The following is a 14,314-nucleotide window of genomic DNA, read 5'->3' on the forward strand; positions in this document are numbered from 1 at the left end:
CAGAATCTTCATATGAAAACACATGAACCTCCACTACATATTCATTGATTTACTCTGCTATTAAACTATACAGCTGAATTTGAGGTCTCCCACATTACTCCATATAACAATACCTGCTCACACACCAAAGTACAATAACTTATATCAGAATAAACCAAAGTGCAATAACTTAAATCAGAATAATCCAATGTACCATGTGACATTAGGTCACAAAGCTTAAATGCATTTTGGAAGCTAAATATGAATGACATTCTTTTGAGATGCTAGTATGGCAGCATCTTCCTTAACCTGTCTTATGAAAAAGATTGCGCTTCTAAGCTTCAACATTAAGCAGATCCATACAGCAAACTCTTGATTTTCCAGTTTCACCTATGTATGCACTGTGCACTGTGATGGTTCCAAGATTGTCAACTGAGTTAGTGAACCTGTGGTTCTTTCAAATAATCTCTCACCAGCTCCCTCTGCAAGTGCAGCAATGGCACTGCAGGATTGTGTGACCTTTATATTCTCTGAAGCTGTTATCCTAATAGCTTTAGAATCCATAAAAGCCATTAAACCTCAAACCATTATGTACTAATTCTTCTAAATGCTATATATGCTCCTCGTTGTAAGCCCCCTTCCCAGTCATCCCTTTAGCAATGAATTAAAATTAAGTTAGTGCAACTTAATGCAAACAGTAGGAGAACAGCCTTCTGCTTGATACTTGAGCATGTGAATTACATGAAGCAAACAAGCAGATTTTGCCACCAAAGAATGCTAGGCTCATATCACGAGACCTCCAAATACCTTAAATGGCTTGCAGATTCATTATGCAATGTACCAGCAGAGAAAAATGGATATCCATTTTGGCAGGAGCACAATAGCAGTAAATTGTTCCACATTAAAAAGTGATCACAAGCAGTGGCTATCAAGCCTGAGGGGAATAGCAAAGAAGTCATACTTGCCAGATTATGGATTGAACATCCTCATTTACCTACTTGCAGAGGATGATCTTCCACTATGCAGCAACTGTCAAACTCGAACTCTCAGTAAAATATTTTATCATGGAATGTCCATTATACGAAAGGCATTGAAAAGTTCATAGCCCGAGGATGAAGGGTTTATTTGGAAAGTCCGCTACCATGTTACTTTTCAACATAGTCACCTTTGGAGTCAATACACTTTTGCTACCAGTGCTGCAATGTATTAATTCCAGCTTCAAAGAAGGTTTTCTCTTGGGCTTCCAGGAATGCATCCACTACAGCAATGATGCCACTGTCAGTGGAAAAATGGATGCTAGCCAAGTATTTTTTTTAATTATGAAATATGTGAAAGTTAGATGGCACTAGATCTGATAAATATGGTGGATGGTCCAAGATTTCAAAACCGCTCTCATGCAGCACAGCCATGCCACTGATAGATCGTAAACAGGTGTGCTTTGTCCTGATAGAATAAGATACTCCTTTTTTGAGTTTACCTTAACATTTATCTTTGTTTTCACACAAATGTCATAAGATCTGCATAATATGTTCATGTGACATCTGGCTTTTCTGAAGGTAATCTGCTAACAACGCTCCATCAGCATCCCAAAAGACTGATGCTATCACCTGACAAGCAGAAGGAATCAACTTGGCTTTCTTTGGTGGGGAAGAAGAGCTGTGTTTACACTGTTTGTATTGCACCTTTATCTCTGGCTGAATGAAATGGATCTACATCTCATCCATCCTGGGCTGAGAGGTATCAACTGCTGTTTTACATTTACAAATTCAAAGTACTGCATATGGGTAGCTGTAACCCCAACAAATTTCAACTGTGTTGGTACTAAAATCAGGGTAATGGAGAATGAAAAAGATCCGGGTGGGGGGGGGGTAATTGTGCCATCAGATATGAAGTTTTCAGAGCAGTGTAGACATGCTGCCAAAGCAGCTCATGGTCTTGTCAATGAAATATAGGAACTTTTTTAACAGGGATAAGGAGGTGATTATCTCTTTGTATAAGGCAATTGTCAGGCCACGCCTTGAATACTGCATACAGGTCTCATTTTAGGAAGGAAGGATGTAGAGCTGCTGGAAGTACAGAGAGAGGCAATGAGATTGGCGAGAGGAACAAAGGGAGAGTATCATACCAAGAAAGGCTTAAGTTCAGCAAATTGCAACATCTGGAGACTAGGCACCTGTGAGATAATCTGATTGAGGCATTTAAGGCCTTAGCTCAATGCTGATGGGATTCTTTTTCTTTCTCAGATTATGCACTTGAGGGGACATAAATTCAAATTGAGGAAAGACAGTTGCAGAATAGATGTGCAGAAATTTGCCTTTAACCAGCAGATGGTTGATTGCTGAAACAAACTTCCATCTCTCATTGTGGAAGTTATATAAATTCAAGGAAGAACTAGACAAACCTTTGGAGTGAATGCAAAGTGTTTTTTTTTTTTTTTTGCTGTTGCTGTATAAGGTTTTTCTTGCATCATATGCCACTATTAATGCTAGTGATCACAAATATTTCAAAGAAATTTGGTGGATCTGCTTGAAAACAATGCAACTGTTCACTTGACTTGACAACTCTTGTGCAATTTTGATTTTCTGCCAACAACTTTGGGACTCATCATCCTGACCCGCTCTACATAGCAAGAACCTCTGTTATTGTGTGATACAGATGTTCATGTGAGATGCCAGTGTACTGATCTGTCACTTTGTGAATCTCTCATCACCAGATCATGCACAGTGTTGACAACTTCTGGAGTTATGGACATTGCAGATCTTCTACAACACTGGTCACCTTCCAGGCTCTCCCTCATTTTAATTCTGCTGTCTACTTCTTAACCATGGAATAGGAGAGAGAGAATCCTCCCCTAGTGTTGTAATCATATCCTCATAAATTTGCCTTTGGCATTAGTCCTTTTTTTCCCGAAATATTGAATGAATGCACAGTAATTGATTTTGTCCATCTTTCCTCATTCACATAACTTTGTTGGGTTCAGGACCTGTAATTATAAAGATATTGTTGAAACTTCATTGAACTTGGTGGGTTACTATTTGAAGTGTTATACATTAGGTACAGAAATTTTTAGCACTGTACCACTACTCTTTCATACTCAGTCCACAAACTTTTCTTCCCCCCCCTTTCTTGTACTTAAGAGAACGATAAGTGGCTTTCTCTTCTTATTTTTATGCCTGTAATCTATTAACATAACATATTCTGGTAGATTGATGAGAAATTGATGACCTCTTTGTGCCTTCATAAAAATGATAAACAGTATTTTATCTGAATCCATGTGTTTAATAGAACAAGATTGTAATAGATACATTATGGCCTTAGTTGCCATTGCACCAATAAACTAAACAATAACCAACAAACTTTTAGATTATGGATTAAATATCACCTCAAAAGAAGTTCTAAAATCATTGATGTGGCATATCTTCTTTTATCCTTAATCTTTTCTAGTGTGTGGTTTTTTGTGTGGTTCCTGAGGAGGAAGTGTGCGCATGCACGCGCGCGCACACACACACACACACACACACACACACACACACACACACACATTTTTCAAAGTTATTATCAAATAATACATTCATTAAGGCACAAATTATTTTGAAATCTTCCAGTACATGTCTTCTCTTATTTGTGTTTCTAAACTAGGTCTATTAAAACTATGACTACTAATAGTTAGTATGAATCGGAGATGTAATACCCAATACGTTCTACGTTGATATTAATATTTGTAAAATAATGAGTTTACCTCAATTAAAAATCAATTTAATGCAATTAAAAATATTAAAAAGAATCTAACGAAAATATTCAAAACAATTTTTCTTCCTGAAGCTTCACGCTTTTCGACCATATGTCGTGATCACAGGAATGAAAATTCATTCCTGTGATCCATTTTGATTTTTAATTGTGTTAAATTGATTTTTAATTATTTATTTTTTACTCTAATGTAAGTTTTCGTTTTAATTTCTGGAGAGTATCATACGGAAGTGTTCTACGTACTATATTGAGGTAAACTCTTCTTATTATTTTACAAAAGACTACTAATAGTAGACAGTTTTAATAGATGGCAACATGAAAATAGATTTTAAAATCATAGGAGAAGATTACACCTACCAGACACTGTTGTCCAATTTTTGTGCCAAAATTCTCTTGAATTCAAATCCAGAAGTTGATTAAATTGAATAAAATGATTCATGAATGATGTTGAAAATAGTGTTACATCAAAAAAGAAATAACAATGAGTTTTGGGTGAATTTTCCAAGATTATTTTTTTAGAATTAAAAAAAAATAAATTCTGATTTGATTTTTGAATTAATTTCCCTCTAACATTGCAAATACAATTCAAAATAAGAGCAAATTAATGTTTAAAAGCATTTATGTATAATTTTTATTTATTTATTTTTTTTTTATGAATTTTTAAAATTTAATGAAGAAACTCATAGCTAGACAAAATGAGTAAAAACCTCAGATATAAATTTAAATGCTGGCATAGGTAAGATGCACACACATCCAAAAATTTTCATAGATATACCTTTCCAAACACATATGATGTCAAATTGAAAAAATACATGACCTGGCAACACTCTTCCATTGCTATAGTTATGATCAATTTGGTACCTGCATAATGTAGTAATCATTCATTAGTTAGTGCATGTGATCTTCATATCTTGTTTGTAGTGAATTGTTTTGTGAAATAATAGTAATCACTACGACTATGGCAGCCAAAGCAAAAGTGCCTATTATTGTTTAGCAAAATGGGTTGTGATACAATTTTGTGCTAAATCAGGGGAAATTGATCAGGAGACATATGAGATGATTTAAGAAACCTACACAGCTAATGCTTTCAAAAGATAGGTGCCATTTATGAAGCTTACAGAGCCAATGCTTTCAAAAGATAGGTAGTGTTTAAGAAGCAGCAAAACAAGGTTTGTAGGCAACAGAGGCAAATGTTGCAAGAGTGGAATAACTTTAAGGGAAGTCTTAAAGTTGACTTTTAAAGACTGTCATTATGAGAATTTCTCTTTCATATGTCACAATATTGTGACCGTGGCATTAAACACATCCTGTATTTGTGCCAGTGGGCTCTTCATGACCTTACAGACAAGAAAACAAAAGCAAGTTGAAATTTGTCAATGATTTGCAACACAAATGGAACAAAAACCAGTATGGATTCTTTTATCCTTAATTGTAACTTGTGATGAATTGCATATGACACTGATCCAGAAACTAAGCAGCAATTCAGAATTTGGGAGTGTAAAGGCTCCCAAAATTACTGCCAAAAAATGTTGACTCTTCCTCTGAACACTAAAGGATTAATTTTACACTATTTTGTTTGAGAAGTTTGAATCTAATTGTACTAACACAGTGATGCATTTGAGTATTGCTATTCACTCAAAAAAAAAATACTGAATTGAAAGAGAAAGTGGTTTCTTGCATCCCTGTGATTTTAGCCCTTTCCAAACTTAACATTTCCGAGAGAAAACAAACAAAACGCTCTCGAAATTAGTCTACAACAAGCCAATTCCAAGACTAAGGATACCTCTGACTAAGAATAACAGATACAGCCTATGTAGTTTTCAGTCTGCCCTCATATACATTTGCACACTGAGTCATATTGACCTGACCGTAACAATTTTTAATTTACATAATGAAAAAAAATTTCAAATAAGAAATTTCTTGGTTTAAATAGGACCAGAACAGCAGACTTAATGTTACATCTGTTCCCACTTCCTGTTCAGAGAAGCTTCCATAAGATTAATAACATTAAAAGGTGGAACCATAGATTACTTATAAGTAATCTGTGGATCATATAAAACTTTAAAAACTTGGGATTAGGAAACCAAATTAACCCATTATCTAGAAAGAGGAACTTGTCTAAAATAATAGAGGATATAGCAATTGTTTCATGTCTGTTAGTATTATTATGCAATTCAAGATGGTCCTCATAATGAGAGAGAACAAATCACTTTTATCAGGAAATTTTACGTTGGTTGGATCTAATTTGAAGTCTGTTTATCATCTTAAACTTATCAGTAATCTTGTCAGTGATTATATTGGTTACAGCTTTAGTATCTATATCCAAAGTTGTTGATGATGTAAATCAGCTTGTACTCCTACTTTAGCATTTAGTAGCCAAAATATTTAAGACCATTAGCCTCATTAGTAATAATTTCTTTAAGATCATAGTCTATTAGAAATGAAATTCTTACAAATTTGTAACTCGTATGTTTCAAAAGTGATCCATAAAATTTGATTTTTTAAAAATTTGATCCATGTAACAAACTCAGGAAATTTTGTGTTAATGTAATGACTTTGTTGTCCATATTTTTACTGCAGCTTCTGTTTGAATCATTAGCTCCCAAACTGGGTGGTGTAGTTGCAGCTGTGAGCACATAATTACAATAAAATTTTTTGTTGCACATCAAGTAGGAATGAAAATGAGACACACACTAGGTCAAAAAAAGATGCCACAAATTCAATTCTTTAAGAAGTATGTAAGAAAAATGTTTGTTAGAAGTAATATTATTACTGAAGGGTGTGTTAGAAATTCTTACAATAAAGTTAGACATAACTTTAATTCTTCTAGCTGAAGTTGAGTTTATTTTCTCTTCAGTAGTATTTGAAGAATTAAGTTGGTAGTGAAAGCATTAATATCAGTAGAATATTGACTTCTTTATCTGTGAAAGGCAGAGTTGAACTAAAACACTTTCATAAAGTGGCAGCAGACATAGTTAAGTCATTACAAACTGCATTATTTATCTGAATAAAACTGAAGAATCTGTTTATTAGCTACTATAGCATTGCCAAAATGAAGCATATCTGTGGCATTTAGTCAGGAAAAAATTTAGTCTGCAGAAAACATCATTACACTCTATATAAGAAATAATCTTACAAGGAACATTCACAACAGTGGCAATGGCTTTGTAACACTTCTGAATCCAGTCTCATTACAATGTGAAGAAAATCACTATGCTTGTAGCAGTTTTGGTTTGTAATTATTGCAATAACAAGCAACATTAGGTCCTAAAACAATTTAGGTGTAGAGAGAGAGAGGTGGAAATTTTCAGTAAAACACTGAATTTAATCAGTGAGGATCACAGAACACTATTTAACCATATTCATCAGCCAAACATTTAAAATTAAGCACAAAATATCAACTTGGAACACTGCTGCTGCTGTCAGTACCAGCTCATTGTTAACTGTTTCTCTGATATATTGGCTAAAAAAAAAAAAAAAAAAGTTACAATAAAGTTGTAAATGATACTGGTTGTAGTGACCATACAGAGTATAAAGAGAAAATAACTCATACATGAGTTTTTGTGCATGTAAGTTCAGTTTAAAATTTGTGTTTCAGATATTAAATCTTACTACTCCTACTTTTGTAAATAACTCTTGTGTTTACCTTAAAAGTATAAAATTTTTCATATTTCTTTTAAGTACAAATTATAATTTTATGAATTATACATAAGTAGTTGTGTAATATTAAATGGAAATTTTTCCTGTCATTCAGATCGTAATATTCGTGTGAAGTCTGAACAAAATTGCTGCAGGAGATGGTTATTTAAATTGTATTTGCTGTCATGTATTGACCAGTTGTTTTGGCCTATAGTATTAGCTGCAGTGTATGTAGCCATTGGTAAGTATAGTGTTATAATTTTGAAGAGAAGTTTAAAACTATTAAATGTTGAAACACAGCAGCCGGAATGATATTTAGCAATATTCCACAATGTTTTTTGAACAGATATTTAGCAGTATTCCACAATGTTTTTTTGAACAATAAGCATTTTTTTTTCTTTTTTTTTAATACAAAGCATCTATTTCTGTTATAAATCGAGAGACTCGTAAATATGTTGCAGTAAATCAGTTATGGTAACATATAAAAAGTATGTACAGTTTAAAATCTATCCCTCCCTGAGAAGTGCAATAAACTATTCATATAATTATCTTAAAGCTCTAATACTAGCTTTTGTTTAATTAGTCTTGTAGTTATAACAAATAGTAGCATCTGACAAATACCTGGGTGGGGAAAAGTATTAAAAAATATATATATTTATTATTGTATAGTACACTATAAAAGAATAAATAAGCTACAATTCAACAGCGCACTCTTAATAGTAAAGATAAAAACCAGGAGCATAAAATAAATTATACAGTAAACCCCCGCTATTTGCAGGGGTTACGTTCATGAGAAATGTCGCGAATACTGAGTTATGGCTCCCATAGTATTAAAGGGGTTCCGTTCCAAAGTATGAAATATATAAGAAAAACTAGTCTAAAATTTTGTCTATGTATGTATTAGATGTACCTTCATAATATGACTATGTACATTAGACAGTACATAGTGAAATGCAAGCATATGGCATCGAAATGAAAATAAGAAACAATTTAATATTAAATGTAATATTTATTAGAAATTTCAAACCAGTGCCTTTGCTAGCAAAAAAAACTTATCCTGCCAGTGTTATCACCAGTTTCACTAAGGTGTTGATAAAGGTTTGGTTTTTAATGGCGCATTGGCAGCTAAGGCCATAATGCGCCAATTCAAGTTGATAAAGGAGTTTTGTCTTTTCACGAATGATGAGTGAACTTAACAGAATTTTATTTTTAGTTCGGTCTTCTATCAACAGATTTAAAGCCTTTTCCATTTTTTTCTAATATAACATCGCGAGTTACAGAGCAAATTGTTTAAGCAATTAGCACGCTTTCACGGACACTACGGCGGATTTTTCTTCCGATTTTTTGATTGATCGTACCGTTGACTCGTTGATTTTATAATGTTTTGTCACTGAGGAGACATTTTCACTATTAGAAATTTTATCTAATAACTCAATTTTATTCGCTAATGTCATCGCCTTCTTTGGTCTTTTCACATTTCCCTTGTTATTTGTAGCCATATTTTTTGTATGGGTTAGAAAGAACTTGTCTAGAATAAAGTCACTTTCTTCTGTCAATTTATAAATTTATTCAATTTATAATCATATAAATTAAAAGCAAACGAAGAAACCTTCCATGACAAGCACATAACACATACTGAACAAGGATTAGCGAGAAACATCCACGCTCGCAATTTTGTCACCCCTCTCCCCCCCCACCCACTGAGTGCTGTTTTGACCGGGAAAGATAATTTTAGCCATGTACATGCTTTTTTATGGCGGAAAATATTCACGGTGCTTTAAAATTCACATTTTTTAGGTTTCATTTTATATTAAATCAGCGATCACGAATACAGATACCGCGAATAGCGGGGGTTTACTGTATAGGTGTATTAAGTAAAAGGTTAACAATATTTATAGAAGAGATAAGTGTAGTATAACATGACTCAAAAGTATTACTAGGTTTAAACTAGTTAGAGCATTTATGTTACAAATCATAATTAATTCTCTGCACATTGTTTCTGCTAGTTAAACACTGGTGTAGAGAAAATTAACATGCTGCATAATTTTTTTCTTTTTGTTTTTTCTTATTAATTTTAAACAGCAAAATGCCTTACATATGGAAATTTAAACATTAAAATTAAAGTAATGATAAATAATATAAATAGAAGTATAAGATTAAATCAGTTACATCTAAGAGATAAAAAAAAAAGAATAAAAATAGGAAATAAATCCACTGGGGAAAGGAGATAAATCTCAATTTCCATTAAGTCTTCCAACCTCAACTTAAGAGAAGACACTTTATAAATTGTGGAATTATGCCAATTGATAACTTTTTTTTTTTTATGTTGATTCTTTCATATAAAACATCAATTTATAGAGGAAATAAGCCAATTTTATATAACTCTCATCATAGGATTTCATTTCAAATTTTAATTTAGATTTAAATATAAAATACCTGATCATTGGCATTTGAACCTGCTCCAGTTGATTAATTAAATATTTATTACTAGGGAGCCCATACCTTTGTTAACAGCCAAGCCTATGTTGACTGTTACTTAGATTAACAGTCATAGTATAGGCTGTTTTTATTGATTAAAAATTCTTTTTAGAAAGCCTACTGTTTTTGAACCTCTGACTGTAATTTTATCAATGTGTCTGTTAAAGTTATCATTAGATGAAAAAATAATTCCCAAATCCCTAGGTTCTTTAACCTTCTCTATTTTAGGATTGGCCAATAGTTAAAATCAATTATACATTTTTGTTGTTAGTCTGAAATAGATATGGAACAGCATTTCTCTAGATTATAGATAAACCATTACGTCTGATCCAAGAGTCAACTCTTTTAATCCCTGTTCCAGTATGCTACAGTCATGAATAAAACAAGCCTCTTTGTAGATTTTCGAGTCATCAGCATAAGTGAGTAATTTAAAATTAGTTTACTTCAGACATTTCTGGATATCATTTTAAAAAAAGTGCAAATAATAGAGAACCCAGAGGAGAATCCTGTGGGACACCCCTTTGAATAGGAAAAAGGGAACATTATATACCCCCCTCATATTACCTGTACTTTGTGAGTAAAAAAATTTTCCATTAGAAGATGGGCTTTGCCCACTACCCCTATGTAATTTAGCTTGGAACAAATTAGCTCATGAGGAATGGTGCCACAGTCTTTAAGATACAAATATCCATCTGATTATTTCTATCAAGCACTCAATGTCTAATTGAGCAGAGAAACGAGATTAGTCATAATGGATCTCCCATTAAGGAAGCCATGATGGACGGACCCAGCTTGTTAGTTGTGAATTTTCTTGCCTTAGTGTATATTATATTTTAAATGATCTTTCAAAGGGGATTTGCTTTATGATAGGTCAATAAGAAGTTAGGACAGTACCTTTCCTGTCTTGAAGAATGATAGTGGTTATTTTTAATTTGAATAAGAATATTCCATGATTGGATATAACTCTTATTAGATGAAACAGTTGCTAATGGAATACCACAAAGCAATGCTTCCAGAAAGCCACTGGAATTCCATCCAATATCTGAGAATAATGGAGTGAAACTGTTAATTACATCCAGTAAAATGTTATAATCAATATCAAAATAGGTAAGTCATTAGTAGAGGCTAATGGAATATTGTTTTGGCTCTGATCATAAACATAGAATTTAGAGTATTGTTTTTTAAATTCCTCAACCCTAATATCAAAACATGTAGAATGATTTTAATAATATTTGTTTTTGCCCTCTTGCCAATATTTCCAAAACTGACTTGCATGTTTTATACATAGTACTGCGTCCAGTTTATTTTTTATGTATTATTGTAAGCATTCTTAACTTTGTTTTACTTGGTTTCTAAGGAAAAAACATATGATACAAGTTTAAGAAGCTTGAACTTTTATCATATGTTTTTTCTATTTTTTTTTTTTTTTAAATTAATAATATTAAATCTTTATGGAACCACACTGGATATTTATTCCAGTGTTTAATGATTGATTTAATGGGAACGGTACTTTTAATAATGTGGTGAATATATTACCATACAAGTTTTCCAAAAGAATATTAGAATCTTGTAAATTGAAATAAGCTTGCCAGTCTACTACTACAATTTTTTTTCTTATGTTATCCCATGGAGTTTATTAAAATTATATACATATTTTATAGCTTGATCTATTTAATATTATTGTGTAAAAATTTAAATTGTACTTTGCTCTGCTTGATGGTCAGAAAAAATAATTAATAGTATATGATACTTTTATATCAAAATTGTTAAATTTTAAAGGTGTCAAGTACAATAGTTTATTAAATCTATGAAATATATATTTCAGTTGTTTAGACAATGATAAGTTACTACAGGCTATTTAGTCTTTGCCCTCATATTCAAATGAGGGCAAAGACTAAATAGACTAAAAAGACTTAATCTCCCACAACTAAAATTTTAGCTTGCAAATTGGAGGAGATGAGAAGGAATTCCAACTGTTGTTCCAGACACTGAAGTACTACCTTCTTAACTGGGGAAGATTAGTATTAGCAATAGCCACATGGTGCAATGAAGTCTATGGCTTAAATTGCACCAACCAAAAAATGATAATAATAAGAAGAAAAGTTAAATAATTAATAAAAGAAAAGGAAATAGACAACCTATGTGTTTCCCTCCTCCCATAGGTAACTTATTCCAGTAATTTATAACTTTCTGGCTAAAATAAAACTTCCTGCAATCCAGTCTAAACCTCTCATCCTGTAACTTAAATTTATGGCCCCTAGTTCTAGAATCATTTATAACCATGAAAATTTCATCCTCATTCATTTTACTTATGCCTCTCAGAGCCTTAAACATCTAAATCGAGTCTCCTCTAAGGTGCCTAGTTTCAAAGCTCTGCAACCCACATATTCGAAGTTTTTACTCATATGGATGCCCTTTTGCCGATCTCGCCAGGTAAGTTACTGTTTTTGGACTCTTTCAGGAAGCTAAATGTCTTTCTTTAGGTGTGGTCTCCATACTTGAAAACAGTATTCCAAGTGTGGTCTAAAAATAGCCTTATATAATGGGATTATGACATCATTATATCTACTAGCAAATGTTCGATAAGTCATCAGTAGGACACCATGGGCCTTGCAACCTGTGTACAATGCTCACAGAACCTCATGTCTGACCGCATCGTAACACCAAAGTCCCTTTCCTCCACTACTAGCTTTACTTCAACTCCACCAAATGGATGTTATTTTGGGGATACTGTGCCCCAGGTGTAATACCTGGGGCACGGCATTGTTTCCCTCCTCCTGTAGGTAATTATCCAGCTGACCTTTGAATTTTTCCAAAGTGTCAGCCTCTACCACCCATATAGGTAACTTTTCCAGTAATTTATAACTCACTGGCTAAAATAAAACTTCCTACAATCCAGTCTAAACAACTCCTTCCGTAATTGAAAATTATGGCCCCTAGTTCTAGAATCATTTATAACCGTGAAAATTTCGTCCTTATTCATTTTGCTTATGCCTCTCAGAGCCTTAAATACCTCAGTCTCCTCTGAGGTGCCTAGTTTCCAAGCTCTGCAACCAACATGTTCAAACTCTTTCTTCATATGGATGCCCTTTTGCCGATCTAACCAATGTGAGTTACACGTCTTTGGACCCTTTCAAGAAGAACAATGTCTTTCTTTAGGTGCGGTCTCCTTATTTGAACACAGTATTTCAAGTGTGATCTAACAATAGCCTTGAATAATAGGATTATGACATCCTTATCTCTACAATGCTCGGAGAACTTCATATCTGACCGTATCATAATACCAAAGTCCCTTTCTTCCCCTACCAGACCAGCTTTAGTTCACCTCCACCAAGTGTACAAGTTATTTTGGGGTTGCTATTGCCCGGGTGCAATACTTTACACTTTGCTGGATTAAAGCATAGCTGCCACTTTTCTGACCATCCCTGAAGTCTATCTAGGTCACTCTGAAGAAGCTCTGCTTGGCAATGATCATTAACTACTCTACCAATCTTTACATCATCCTCAAATTTAGACATTACATCCTCTATCCATTCATCAATGTCATTTATGAAAATCAAAAACAGTGGTCCTAATACTGATCCTTGGTGGTGGGGGGGAACCCCATGTCTTACATCAACCCAATCTGAGGAATAACCATTTATCACAACCCTCTGTCTCCTGCCCTGAAGTCATCCTGCTATCCATCTAAGGATTTTCACAGGGAAATTCCTTAGATGTGATTTCTTGTTCCAGCTTATAAAGTAACTGCTCATGTGGGATTAAGTCAAATGCTTTGCTGAAATCCAAATAAACAATTTCAAAATTATTCCCTAAATCCAGCTCATGAGTGATCCTCTCATGAGTAACCAAATTTGTAAAACCATGATTTTCCCTTTACAAATTCATAAAATTATACTGCTTATTCTTCAGAATGCCATTTCTATCCAAATGATCCTGAATTCTACCCTTGATCATTGTCTTCATGCTTTTCCCTACTACTGAAGTTAGACTGACCGGTCTATAATTTCCCACTACACTCTTAGAACCACCCTTATGTATTGTAGATTTTATATTTGATAGGTGGAACAGGACCAGGGTATATCTGCCAGGGGCAAAGGTTGATGACGTTGTAGAGCAGATATCATCTTTTAAGGGCACAAAAGGTGATATAGTTGTACACATTGGCACTAATGATATTAAGAGTAGGAGACCAGCGGAATTACTTAACAAGTACAGGTCACTGTTGAAAAAAAAGCCGTGAAGTAGGGTTGAATTTGCAAGTGTCTGCAATTCTGCCCAGACATGATAGGAGGGAGTATATGATGAGAGCCTTGTCGATCAATTCGGCCCTGGAAAGATTGTGCAAGGCTCAAGGGGTAGAATTTTTTTCAGCCTGGACTGTACTTGTTAACAGGAGAGATTGCTTCTACAGGGATGGGATACACTTAAATAGAAAGGTTGCAAGAATATTTGCTGATGCTATCGAGGC

General features: G+C 33.7%; 1 protein-coding gene across 1 annotated transcript in view; it reads left to right on the forward strand.

Moving 5' to 3' along the window:
* LOC150088669 (transmembrane protein 62-like) overlaps positions 1-14,314 on the forward strand; it is a 366,503-nt gene that overhangs the window by 282,073 nt on the left and 70,116 nt on the right. The window contains exon 12 of the mRNA XM_090370285.1: positions 7,481-7,606. Coding sequence (XP_090226411.1) covers positions 7,481-7,606 — 126 coding nt within the window. The remainder of the gene's footprint in view (positions 1-7,480; positions 7,607-14,314) is intronic.

Source organism: Mastigoproctus giganteus, chromosome 3 (assembly GCF_048544385.1).
Source record: "Mastigoproctus giganteus isolate SK-2022 chromosome 3, ASM4854438v1, whole genome shotgun sequence".
Taxonomy (NCBI): Eukaryota; Metazoa; Arthropoda; class Arachnida; order Uropygi; family Thelyphonidae; genus Mastigoproctus; species Mastigoproctus giganteus.